We start from the raw sequence: 14,280 nt of genomic DNA, 5'->3' as shown, positions 1-14,280 counted from the left end.
TTTCAGTCCATACTTCACACTGCTGCCCAGACCGTTTTTCTACAGAACCATTCAGACTGTGTCTCCTCACTGCTCAAAAACCTTCAATGGGTTGCCCATCCATTTTTCAAATGAACAATGAACAGAAACTCCATACCATGCCTCCCTGAATCCTACTACAACCCTGCCCATACACTTTGCTCCTCTAATTACAACCTACTCACTGTAACTCAATCTCATCAGTCTCACTGTCAACCCCTCACCCACATTCTGCCTCTGGCCTCGAGTTCCCCCCCTCTTCATATCCAACGGACAGATCACTCTACCCAACTTCAAAGCCTTATTAAAAGTACATCTCCCCCAGGAGGCCTTCCCCGACTAAGCCCTAATTTCCTCTTCTCCCTTTCCGTTCTGTGTCAACCTTGACTAGGATTTACACTCTTCATTCACCCCTCCCTCAGCCCCACAACATGTGTGTATATATCTTTAATTTAATTTATTTATACCAATGTCTGAATCACCCTCTAAATGATAAGCTCGTTGTGGGCAGGGAATGTGTCTATTATATTGTATTCTCCCAGGTACATAGTACAGTGCTCTGCACATGGTAAGTGCTCAATAAATATGATCAACTGACTCAACATAATAAGAATTCAATGAAGTTGATTGATATTGAGAGTTTGGAATTATTCATTTATTATCCTTTTCACCCACCTGTACACGCCCTTTACTTACACAACTTGAAGTCTTACTCAAGGGGATACTGTCCCATTTTGGGGAAACCTCATCAGAAACATTTAACTTATTGGATAATGACAATAATTGATAACTGCAGTATTTGTTCAGAACTTACTGTGTTCCAAGCACAGTCCTAAGCGCTAGGATAGACACAAGATAATCAGATGTGACACAATCCCTGTCCCACAAGGGCTTACAGTCTATGGTGGAGGAGAACAGGTATTGGATCCCATTTTATAGATGAGAAAACTGAGGCACTGAGAAGTCAGTGACTTGTCCAAATTCACACAGCAGGCAAGAGGCAGAGGTGGGATTAGAACTCAGGTTCTCTGACTCCCAGGCCAGTGCCTTTTCCACTAGACCACGCTAATTCCCAAACTGGATTTCCAAATCAATCAATCAATCAATCATATTTATTGAGCACTTACTGCATGCAGAGCACTGTACCAAGTGCTTGGGAAGTACAAGTTAGCAACATATAGAGACGGTCCCTACCCAACAGTGGGCTCACAGTCTAGAAGGGGGAGATAGAGAACAAAACATATTAACAAAATAAAATAAATAGAATAGATATGTACAAGTAAAATAGAGTAATAAATATGTACAATCATATATACATGATATACATATATACATATATACAAACATGTCTCACACACATCGCCCCAACTCCCTGCAGCTTCCACCACGGTAAATCAGTTATTCTACCCAGAGAGGACTATTTATTATTGGGGTCCAGCTGTAAGAAGAGGATCTTATTAGCAGAAAGAAGCCATTACTATGTCACCTCTGACTGATTCATTCAATCTTTCCCTGAGAACCGCCAAACACTACAGAGGTTCTTTTACCCAATCAAACTCAATATGTAGCACAGAAAGGGAATAAAGGTCTATCTTTTCAGGGGAATTGGGTAAGGTTTAAAAGATTGTTCACAGAAAGATTTAAAATTTACAAACACCAAAACCCCAAAGTTGAAAGGCACAAGATTTACTGAAATCTATATTTTTGTATCCTGAGCTGAGATTAGAACTCAGGTTCTCTGACTCCCAGGGCAGTGCCTTTTCCATTAGACCATGCTAATTCCCAAACTGGATTTCCAAACAAGTCTCACACACATCTCCCCAACTCCCTGCAGCTTCCACCATGGTAAATCAGTTATTCTACCCAGAGAGGGCTATTTATTATTGGGGTCCAGCTGTAAGAAGAGGATCTTATTAGCAGAAAGAAGCCATTACTATGTCACCTCTGACCGATTCATTCAATCTTTCCCTGAGAACTGCCAAACACTACAGAGGTTCTTTTACCCAATCAAACTCAATATGTAGCACAGAAAGGGAATAAACATCTATCTTTTCAGGGGAACTGGGTAAGGTTTAAAAGATTGTTCACAGAAAGATTTAAAATTTACAAACACCAAAACCCCAAAGTTGAGAGGCACAAGATTTACTGAAATCGATTTTTTTGTATCCTGGGCTAGTTTCATCAATTTACATCTGATGATCTTGGCTTTACTTTATAGAGTTTAGTATTTATCTAAAATTTCTATTACAAATAAGTAATAATAATAGTAATAATGGCATTTATTAAGCGCTTACTATGTGCACAGCACTGTTCTAAGCGCTGGGGAGGTTACAAGGTGATCAGGTTGTCCCACGTGGGGCTCACAGTCATCATCCCCATTTTACAGATGAGGTAACTGAGGCTCAGAGAAGTGAAGTGACTTGCCCAAGATCACACAGCAGACATGTGGTGGAGCCAGGATTCAAACCCATGACCTCTGACTCCAAAGCCCGGGCTCTTTCCACTGAGCCACGCTGCTTCGCTGCTTCTAGATGACATTTAGAACCTGCACTGAGTATACAGAACACTCTGTTAGAGTTATGATATGGTCAGACCGTAATCCAAACAAAATCCCAAATCTATACATTAATGGATTTTTGATCTACTGTTACATATTTGTTTCAGGAGCTCTGTCTAGATTTTGATGACAAAATATTTTGATATTTTCTCCTAACAAATTCAGTGCTCCCTATTTTGACCAGCTGAGAGGTGAGTCTTCTCAATTTCTTTATTTGAAAAGTACAGAGAAGTTTTATGACTGGCTCCAGGAACTCTCCAAATGAGTTGGGTAAGGAAGGTGATGTTTGCCAGGAGCAAAAATGCCCTAGCTTTAACGCTGAAAATAAGCAGTTTATTCAACTGTTAAATAAAACAGCAGTAAACTAGGAAGTCATTGAAACACCAGATCATAAAGCTGGGACTTAGCTGATAATTGCTCCCAGGCTTCAGCTAAATAGGAATGTTAGACAAGTTGCCACACAACATTCAGGACAAGTTTAAATAAAGAAGCAAGGAACAAATGCTTTGTTTCATTCCCTGAATTGGAAAAACCCTGTAGGAGGAGGAAAAGAGTTCCTGAGGGAGATGAGAACTAACTTAGAAAAATGACCCATTCTCCCCAGGAATTCAAAGTCTGGCTTATTCTCAGGAGAAGGGAAGTTGGACTCCCTACTGCAACAAGAACTCAGTAAAAGGACTAACTTCTTTAAGAAAGTGGACAGCCCTGGGGGTCTCAGTTGATACTTCTGGACAAGTGAAAGAGTAGTCCTAGGTAAGCAAGAGAACCCTTGGACACTTAAACCAGGTTAATTATTATAGGAAAAGGCCACTCTTTGCGGCAGAGCCTGTCAAAGTTCTGACATCCTAAAATCTTAGACATTCAAAGAAAAATTCAACACTTTAATCCCCTCCCCCCCACGCACAACTTCCACCTCCGTAACTACTGATATTGGTTTTATTTCACTCAATTTTGACATCAACTATTTAAATTACTAATTTAGTCAGACACTGGGAAAGCCAGGAAAATTATCTCTTTGATCCAGTACCTTAGTAGTACTCTGATTCATTGTGCTCAAGACCTGAATAGTGCCTTGCAAACTGTGGATGCATAATAGTTATTAAATACCATAAACAAGGGGTTTTAATTAATAAATCAAGAAGGCTAGGGATATATTGCTTAGAATTAACTTCTACTGTTTTTGAGGATTTAGTGGGTTTGAGGACATTGTATTTGATACTGGAACTAGTCATTCCACAGTGACTGAATATTCCAAACACCTATGGGATTTCACAAACCTATTTCCCAAGTATTGGATGAATCTCAGAGCTCTGACATATGAGGAGGCCTGCTTAGTCTGAAATTGGATGGTCCCTGTCAAAATCCGCAAATGATGACATTCCAAATAGATGGAGTCTGGCAAATTCTATCCCTCTTTAACCATCTAGCTTTAGGAATTAACACATGGCCCTAAAGAAAAGACTTAATTTCCCACTTCAGTGAGTTCAGCATGAGGAAGGCAATGGAAAGTTTGAAAGAATATGTCGTATTTCTGGATTTTTATAATAATATATTATGGTACATGTATTCCAGCTTAATACCTTACTGTAAAGTTTAGGAAATATTCAGAACATAATACTTACCATGAATATGATCCCAACAAAATTGGTGAAATATGCTAGAAAACGATCCTTCCATGTCAGTTTTTCCTTATCAGTCTACAACAGGAAAGAAGCATATAAGATCAATAGTGCCTGAAAGGAAAGCTTGCCTATGCTTCCAGCTGGAATAATAAAGCTAAAATCAAAGTAATATTAAAAAAGATCATTGATAATCAGATGCAAAAATCTTGTGTGCAATGTAACAGGGAACTTAATACAGAAAGAACATTTGCCACTAGATTCGAAAGGGATTTTCTCTGCCTACAGGAGAACAAGCCAAAAACCTTTCTAGAGGCTATGAGATACATATCTGGGGAAAAAAATGCCACATTTTGAAGTTACTTCTTGAATATTTCCTTTCTCGGTTTAAAATATTTTGTGGCACACCACAGACCATAATAGTTATTTTTCTGTTCCAGACAAGTTGAAACAAGCACTTAATTATTATATATTAATTATATGTTAAAATCTGTTTGCAGTACATCCATACCAGTTTATGGCTATGCTTATTTTTTCCCTATTCCATCAGAATCTGTTTGTTTACATCTTTGAATTAATGTTGGAGTACACTAAATAAAAGTAATCAAGAGGCAGCAATTGTATTTATAAAGTCATCACTGTCTTTATGAAATTCAAAGAATGGCAATAGATTTTTAAAACAGGAAATAGGTGCCAAAATGAAGTAACATTACATAATATGACATTTAAAACTAGACACCAGATACTTATTCCAGGTTGGTAGGTTGCATGCATGTTATCCTACAGGCATTTGTGTCAAGCATGTTTCTCATGCTTCATCGCATAAAATGTAACATCTATCCAAAATATGAGTCTGAATATTAGCCATGCAGTGACATTCACAACACATGTAATATCTCTTTGGGTACTGGAGAAAGGAAAAAAAGAAAACGGAGGTGAATATTAAAAACACTCATTTGAACATCCAAAGTTCATTGAGAAAAGCCATTGACTTCAGTTTGCTTTAGTTCGACTTCTCCTATAAATTTATATATACCAATTTCACCCCAGCCATGGCTGTCTTAACTCTTTGCCTCCATTTGTTTGTTGTCTCTTCTGGCATTTGTCCACGCTTCTGATGGCAATTGGAGGAAACAAAAAAGGACCATGCAATATAGTGTTAAATAGCATTGATACAGAATGCCAAATTAATAATCACATGAGTCTGCTTTGTAAGTACACACACTCCACCTTAACAGCAAGCTCTCCTCTTGATTTACTCACTGCTAAGGTTAATTTAAGGATCAGGTTAATATAGGTAAATATGATGTGGTAAGATGTTCAGCTTCTAAAAAAGATTGTACGTAAGGTACATAAAAGACATTTGAAAATAAGTATCAGGCATTAGAAAAAGTAAGCTTAGGTTTAAACTATTTACGTGTGATAATAAGGCAAAAAAAATCAATGGATTTTTGCGCTAAAATGGCTAAAATTCCCATCCATGTATTATTTATGACCGTAACATAAATCATTTATTTATGATAAACTAGGCCTATCATGCATGCAAAATGGGCTTAATTTTACTTAACATAAATTCCAGTGTATTATATTAACATGAGGACTTCACCCTGAAGGAGTTCAAAATGCTTACTAATGCTAATAATTCTTTACTTGGAAAACTTATTGACAATGGCCATATGTGCCAATTTTTCACTGTGAGTATGTTATTTGCCAAGCACTTACTATGTGCCAGGCATTGTACTAAGCTCTGTGGTAGATACAAGCTGATCAAGTTGGCTACAATCCATGTGTCACATAGGGCTCGTGGCTCAGTCTTAATCTCTATTTTACCGATGAAGTAATTGAGGCACAGAGAAGTGAAGTGACATGCCCAAGTTCACATAGCAGACAAGTGCCAGAGCCAGAATTAGAACCCAGGTCTTTCTCACCTCCTCCAGGAGGCTCACCTCCTGCAGGAGGCCTTCCCAGACTGAGCCCCCTCCTTCCTCTACCCCTCCTCCCCATCTCCATCCCCCCCGCCTTACCTCCTTACCTTCCCCACAGCACCTGTATATATGTATTTGTTTGTACACATTTATTACTCTATTTATTTTACTTGTACATATCTATTCTATTTATTTTATTTTGTTAATATGTTTTGTATTGTTCTCTGTCTCCCCCTTCTAGACTATGAGCCCACTGTTAGGTAGGGACCGTCTCTATATGTTGCCAACTTGTACTTTCCAAATGCTTAGTACAGTGCTCTGCACACCGTAAGTGCTCAATAAATACGATTGATTGATTGATTGACTGATTTCTGACTCCAAGGCCTGTGCTGTATTCACTAGGCCAAGCTCCTTCTGACAGAGGAGCAATAGAGGGGCAGGGCTTTTTAGGAATCAATCAGTGGTAGTTACTGATCATTTATTGTGAGCAGAGCATTGTATTAAGTACTTTGGAAAGAGCAATAGAGTAAATAGAAACAGCAACAGAATAGTTAGAAACAGAATAGTCAGAAACAGAAACTGCCTTCTCGAAGGTCAGCAATAATCTCTTTTTTGCCAAATTCAGCTGCCTCTACTACATCCTAATCCTCCCCGACTTCTCCGCTGCCTTTAACACTGTCAACCATCCCCTTCTCCTGTAAACATTAGCCAACCTTGGCTTCACTGACTCTGTCTTCTCCTGGTTCCCCTCCTAATAATAATAATAATGGTGTTATTTGTTAAGCGCTTACTAGGTGCAAAGCACTGTTCTAAGCGCTGGGGGGATACAAGGTGATCAGGTTGTCCCATGTGGGGCTCACAGTCTTCATCCCTATTTTACAGATGAGGTAACTGAAGCTCAGAGAAGTTAAGTGACTTGCCCAAGGTCACACAGTGGGCAAGTGGCAGAGCGGGGATTCGAACCCATGACCTCTGATTCCCAAGCCAGGGCTCTTTCCACTGAGCCACGCTGCTTCTCTGTCATCCCTCTGGCTGCTCATTCTCAGTCTCTTCTTTGTGCTCCTCCTCTGCCTCCCACCTCTTAACTGTGGGAGTACTTCGAGGCTCAGTTCTGGGTCATCTTCTATTCTCCATCTACTCTCACTACTTTGGAGAACTCATTTGCTCCCATGGCTTCAACTCTATGCAGATGATTCCCAAATCTATATCTCCAACACCAATCTCTCTCCTTCTCTCCAGTCTCACATTTCCTCCTGCCTTCAAGACTTTTTTAGTTGGATGATTCACCCACACCTGAAATTTAACATGTCCAAAACTGAACTCTTTATTTTCTCATCCAAACCCTGCCCTCCCCATAACTTTCCCATCACTGTAAACAGAACTACCATCCTCCCTATCTCAGAAGCTTGTAGCCTTGATATTATCCTCAACTTATCTCTCTCATTCAACCCAGATATTCAATGTGTTACCAAATCCAGTCGATTCAACTTTCACTCCACTAAAATCTGCCATTTCCTCACCGTCTAAACTGCTACCCTGTTAATCCAAGTATTCATCCTATCCTGTCTTTATTACTATCTTCTTGCTGACCTCCATGCCTCCTGTTCTCTTCCCACATCAGTCCATATTTCACTTTGCTGCCTGGATCATTTTTCTACAAAACCATTAAGTCCATGTCTCCCCACTTCTCAAGAACCTCAAATTGTTGCCCATCCACCTCCACATACAATAGAAATGCCTTACCCGAGGTTTTAAAGCACTCAATCACCTTGCCCCCTCTTACCTTACTTCCCTTATTTCCTACTACAATCCAGCCACACACTTCATTCCTCTACTGCCAACCTACTCACTGTACCTCTATCTTGTCTATCTCTCCACTGGCCTCTTGCCCACATTCTGCCTCTGGTCTAAAACACCCTGCCTCTTCATACCGACAATCACCCTCCCCACCTTGACGGTAGCGATAAAGGCACATTTCCTCCAGGAGGCCCCCGATTAAACCCTCATTTCCTCTTCTCTCTCCCTTCTGTGTCACACGTAGATTTGCATGCTTATTTACCCTCCCTCAACCCCACAGCACTGATGTACATATCTGTAATTTATTCATTTATATTCACGTCTGTATGCACCTCTAGACTGCAAGCTCACTGTGGGCAGGAAATATGTCTACCAATTTTGTTAAATTGTACTCTCTCAAGCACTTAGTACAGTTCTCTGAATACAACACATTAAGTGCTCAATAAATACCATTGATTGATTGAAAGTCACAATTTCTATTCTCAAGAAGTTTAATCTAGCACATTTAGTCCCAATTTTTCAGATGAGGAAATTGAAGCACAGAGAAGTCTAGTGATTTGTCCAAGGTCACACAGCAGCCGAGTAGTGGAGCTAGGATTACAGCCCAAGTCTCCTGACTTCCAATCCTGTGCTCTTTCCACTGAAAAAAGTAAGCATGGGTTTTAGGAGAGGGAAGCCTTCAAAGAAGTCACAGAAGAGAGAACCACTGTTTTGAGCATCTTTCAGCCTTGACTGGAAATTCCCCGGTCTTATCTAAGATCCACATGAGCAAGGCTAGAGTCCAGTTCAAATGGCAGAGGTCACCACACTCTCACCCTCCTGGAGTGGGCACCTCATTGTAGGCAGGGAATGGGTCTGTTTCTTGCTCTATTGCACACTCCCAAGCCCCTAGTACAGTGTTCTGCAAGCAGTAAGTGCTCAATAAATATGATTGACTGACTCTGAGTGATGCTTAACATTAATCATGTGCTATAGCATAGAAAAAGGCGTAAACTTTCACTTTTCTAAAATTGCATTGGTTTCAATAAATGAAATAATCTTCAACTAGTAAATATGTTCATATGTTGAACTACAAACGAAAGGTTAAAATCGTGGGTTTTGCCATTATCATTTTCTTCACTTCCAACACTTAGAACCCTAATAGTGAAAGGAAGGTCACAGTGAAAAATTTAAAACTTAAAAACACAGTAATGTTTTCATTAATCATATTAATGTAGATTCAGATCGCCTCAATTTCATAAAGCAGCAAGCCAACGTAAGATATGTCAAGAAATTCCTTTAAGATACAAATGGAGCATTTCGTGGAAGCAGTTCTTCATGTTGGAGATTACAAATTCTTTCATTTCACTATTTCATTTAGATTTGAGGGAATCAATAATGGAAGTGAGGAAAAACTCCTGGAATAAGAACAATACTGAAGAGTAGAATTCACATACAATTTTAAAAATAATAATATTAAGTGCTTACTATATGCCAGGCACTGTACTGAGCACTGGGATAAGTACAAGCTAATCTGGTTGGACACAGTCCATGTCTCACATGGAGCTCACAATCTTAAGTCCCACTTTAAAGATGAGGTAACTAAGGCCAGACAAGTTAAATGACTTGTCCAAGGTCACAGAACAGGCATGTGACACAGCTGGAATAAGAACCTAGATCCTTTTGACTCCCAGGTTCTTGCTTTAGCCACAAAACCACACTGCTTTTCTATTTCTGCTAGGGTGTTTGTTACAGTTTGAGAACAATTAAATAAGTTACTTAAAGTAAACAAATTAGCCTTCATTAGAATATAACTGGTAAAATCAATAATTTGATTTACTGGCAATTGCTTTCCTACCTCTTTTTGTTTGCTTTCTTTCTTAAGTGATTTCTCCAAAACTTTAGCTTCATATTCTGCTCTTGGATGATCCTGTGGGAGAAAAACTAAACTTAAACCACAAACAATATTTTCATTCTATCTGTTTATGAAAAAACAAGTCAATTGACTGATGAATATTCATCAGTGCCTGTTGTAACCATTTTTTAAACTTCTATTCAATTTTTTTTATCATTCTCTGGGAATTATTCTCCTAGACTTACACAGGATAAGAATCTGACCACTCTGAACTCGTCACTGGAAGGAGTACATTAATACAAACACCCTCCCCACTGCCACCTAAACCCCCAGTATGCAAACCCATTTTATTTCCTTGTAGCAAGGCCCAAGCAGCAAATTCTTTATTGTGAAAACTAAATAGCTACTCAGTTTGAAGAACTGTTAATACCAATTAATCAGAAGAAGTCAGGATAAGAGCTGTAAGAATACAGTCAGCAAGCAGTGGAAGAATTTTAAAAAAAATTTCCCAAGAATTAAGAACAGGCTTATACCAATTCAACGGTGGATACTAGGGTGGGAGAATGGTTGCAAAGAAGGACCAACTGGTGAAAAAGGAAGAAAAGATGCACCGTGGCCAAAGCTTTAACGTGAATTGAACAGTTGAAAAGTATTAAGTGATAGCAAAAGTTCCCTTTTCCAGTAAATTAGACAATGAAAAGAGAGAGCAGTTACAAAAAAAAAATCCAAACCTTGACAGCCTCCTTCAGGAAATGAAAAAAAACAAAAACAAAAACAAAAAACTTGTCAGTACTTTTAAACTGTTTTTGCACGTAGTTTCTTTAAAATCATATCTAAGTTACATTTACTACAATGGACAATCAGAACAAAGGGGAAGAGTTTACTCATCAAAGTTATTTCAAGGTTATTGAGTCAATTATTTTCAGAAACTGTCATAATTGAGACCTGTTCAAATAGCTTGGAATATACAGTGATGAATTTAGATGTGGTCTTCCCTTGCCTTTTTATAGCTAATCATTGAAAAAAACTCTCTGTGCAGAAAACTCAGAGAGGGAGCAATTTAATTTAAAGTTTAGTTCTGTTTTACATAATCTGCTATTGACAGGGGTTTTGGATCTGCCCAGTTATCTTACTTTTTGTTCACTTGAGGGCCATTTTAATGTTTTCTGCTCCATGAAATGGCATCCAAGTGTACTGAAAATAATCCATGCCCTTCTTACTTATAGATCAATAGATTCCCCAATAAAGAGACAATTACATTCTTCAGAGAGTCTTTCTAGTCATGACACAAACTAATGGGTCAAAATTTTCATAAATAATTGAAGTGTCTAAGAAAGTGACATATATATATATATATATACATATATGCAATGCAAATATCAAATATATTTTAGTTGCACACATATGTAAGAGATACTTTAGCAAATGATTCTATATAAAACAAAATATGGCTCTTTTCCATCTGTTTAAATATTTAAGATGTAGTAGTGTACCAGCCCACTGTTGGGTAGGGACTGTCTCTATATGTTGCCAATTTGTACTTCCCAGCGCTTAGTACAGTGCTCTGCACATAGTAAGCGCTCAATAAATACGATTGATGATGATGATAACATGCGAAATTGCTAAATTGTTATAAGTTGCATCAATTAAATAATGCCCAAAAGACCCAGTTACAATCCATTCACTGTAGCGGCAGGTACAATTTGAATGATTTCACCTTGCAAAAATTCCTAAACGTTTAGTTTTCCCCCTTCATTTTCACGTCACTATTTTTCTACACACTAACCACACTCGAAAACAAGTAAAATGTTGGCACACAGCACAAATACACTAAATGTAATACCCACATGTGTGCTTCTGTGTAAGAGTCCTCCAAAATAGTAAAGTTTCTGGCACGTTTCCTCAGCCTCTCCAGACAATGTTTTTAGTACCATAGCAAGGGCCAATAGTGTTTATGAGTTTTGGTATATTCCGTGACCACATTAATGAGTGTGATTTCATATTTGAATGAAGATCAAAAACACTTGCATACCTAAAATGGTAACTATGGTAACACAACATGCTTCTTAAACACACCCAATACAAATTCAGCTATAATCTGAAATGAGATTTTCTTTTTCCCTGAGTGACTTCACAGTTTCATACCTCTGAAGTAGTGGTTGGGTATAACGCTTTTGGAGTTAGGAATAATTAAACAGGGAATGGAAGAATAAACACTCAAATCAAATAAAAATGAAACTAACCTCTTCCTCTTCAAACCCAGTCAAGTCCCATCTATAATTGAGACGCATCTGTTTTCTTTTCCAATGCTCCATAAATGTGGCAGCTGGAAATAAGAAAAGTAATTTAAGCATACTTTAAAACATTCCTACACAAGAGTGAAAACACACCTGGATACTTAATTAAAAACATTATCTTCTCCGTTCATAAAATTAATATTTTCTGGGTTTATTTAGTTAAATTCTGCCAACCTAAGAATCCATTTGACTGTGTACATATAGTTTTCTTATTCTAGCCCAATTCAGAAATGAAGACACAGGAGATCTGAACTCTCAATTGTCATCATCTGTTTCTACTTACCTTGCACAGTTGCTTTGAATTGAGACACCACACACTCTGAAAACTCCTTTTTATGCTATTGTGTTGCTTTTATGCCAATGTATTGTGCTAAGCACTAGAGTAGAAAGAGATATCCAGTTCAGGCACAGTCCCTGTCCTACACGGAGCCCACAATTTAAAACATGGGGAGAGGAGGCATTTTATTAATGATGTGCATATAGCTATAATTCTATTTATTCTGATGGTTTTGACACCTGTCTACATGTTTTGTTTTGTTGTCTGTCTCCCCCTTCTAGACTGTGAGCTCATTGTTGGGTAGGGATTGTCTCTATATGTTGACGACTTGTACTTCCCAAGCACTTAGTACAGTGCTCTGCACACAGTAAGCCCTCAATAAATATGATTGATTGAATGAATGAATCTTATTCCCACTCTACGGGTAAAGAAACTGAGGCTCAGAGAGGCTAAGTGACTTGTTCAAGGTCACACAGCAGAGATGGGATTAGGATTTAAGTGTTCTGACTTTCAGTGCATTTTGTTCCCCAAAGGCCATGGTGGCCTCCCCTAGATCCAAGATTAAGTTTTTACACAATTATAATAATAATGGCATTTATTAAGTGCTTACTATGTGCAAAGGACTGTTGTAAGCACTGGGGAGGTTACAAGGTGATCAGGTTGTCCCCCGTGGGGCTCACAGTCTTAATCCCCATTTTACAGATGAGGTAACTGAGGCACAGAGAAGTTAAGTGACTTGTCCAAAGTCATACAGCTGACAATTGGGTAGCTGGGATTTGAACCCATTACATCTGACTCCAAAGTCCATGCTGCTTCTCTAATTAATATATCATTATATGTAGATCATTATATGTAGATATATTTATATCATCATCATCATCAATCGTATTTATTGAGCACTTACTGTGTGCAGAGCACTGTACTAAGCGCTTGGGAAGTACAAGTTGGCAACATATAGAGACAGTCCCTACCCAACAGTGGGCTCACAGTCTAATATATGTGTGAATATATATATATATATATATATATATATATTCATATATATATGCACACATATATATGTAGTTTACATACTTTGTAGCATTTAATTTATGTATTTTATAGATCTATTTTAAAACTTTACAGTGCTGTGTACACTGAAGATTGTCAATGAATAGTTGTTGACTGAGCAATTGTTGGTGAACCAATCTGATGTTTGTACAGGTGTGGGTTTGTCCCTTAGTTCATAAGAGCCAAAAAACACAGGTCACTTTGGACCATAAGGAGCTCTAAACCTACTTAGAATTTAGCTCTATGTCTGTAAATTACAATCCAGAGGGAACTCATCTGGGAATTTTAGGTGGTGGTATTTGTTTTTGTTAAATGCTTAGTATGTGCCAAACACCGTACTAAGAGCTAGATACAGGATAATCAGATTGGACTGAATTCCTGCTCCACATGGGGCTCACTGTCTAAGTAGGTGGGAGAACAGGTATTGAATCCTTAATTTTACAGATGCAGAAATAGAGAAGCAATATGACTTGCCCAAGATCAAAGAGACGGCAAATGGCAGGCTGGGATTAGAGAACCCAGGTCCTGTAACTCTCAGTCCCATACTCTTTCCACTAGAACAAGATGCTTCTGATTTTAGGCTGATGAAGATGAAGACTAGATGTGCATTTAACAAGCTTGTTCAAAATCACATCTTCCTGGAAAGCCATCTGCTTTCCTGTATGTACAAAAGCCATAGGTAATGGAGATAAATTTTACAAAATGCTTTCGGTGACGGAGGTAATGACTTTGAACTTGAACCTATCATCCAGAAATTCTACTGAACAATATAATTCCATTTATTTTCTGATTTTCTCTGTTAGTTGAACAAAGGGTTAAGCATTTTTAATGGTTTTTGTTAAGTGCTAATTATGTGCTAGACACTGTACTTAGCACTGGGGTAGATACAAGTTAATTAGGTTGGAC

General features: G+C 38.3%; 1 protein-coding gene across 6 annotated transcripts in view; it reads right to left on the bottom strand.

The window, feature by feature from the left end:
• Positions 1-14,280, bottom strand: part of ANO1 (anoctamin 1) — a 181,732-nt gene that overhangs the window by 23,477 nt on the left and 143,975 nt on the right. For 2 of the 6 annotated variants that reach the window (XM_038764538.1, XM_038764537.1), the window contains 5 exons: positions 11,994-12,076; positions 10,482-10,493; positions 9,754-9,825; positions 5,231-5,308; positions 4,198-4,272 (listed from right to left, as the gene is read on the bottom strand). In XM_038764538.1, the coding sequence (XP_038620466.1) occupies positions 4,198-4,272; positions 5,231-5,308; positions 9,754-9,825; positions 10,482-10,493; positions 11,994-12,076 (320 nt within the window). The remainder of the gene's footprint in view (positions 1-4,197; positions 4,273-5,230; positions 5,309-9,753; positions 9,826-10,481; positions 10,494-11,993; positions 12,077-14,280) is intronic. The other 4 variants (XM_038764539.1, XM_038764541.1, XM_038764540.1 and 1 more) reach the window with 3 other exon arrangements.

This window comes from Tachyglossus aculeatus, chromosome 22 (assembly GCF_015852505.1).
Source record: "Tachyglossus aculeatus isolate mTacAcu1 chromosome 22, mTacAcu1.pri, whole genome shotgun sequence".
Taxonomy (NCBI): Eukaryota; Metazoa; Chordata; class Mammalia; order Monotremata; family Tachyglossidae; genus Tachyglossus; species Tachyglossus aculeatus.
This window is presented reverse-complemented; position numbering and strand designations above follow the sequence as displayed.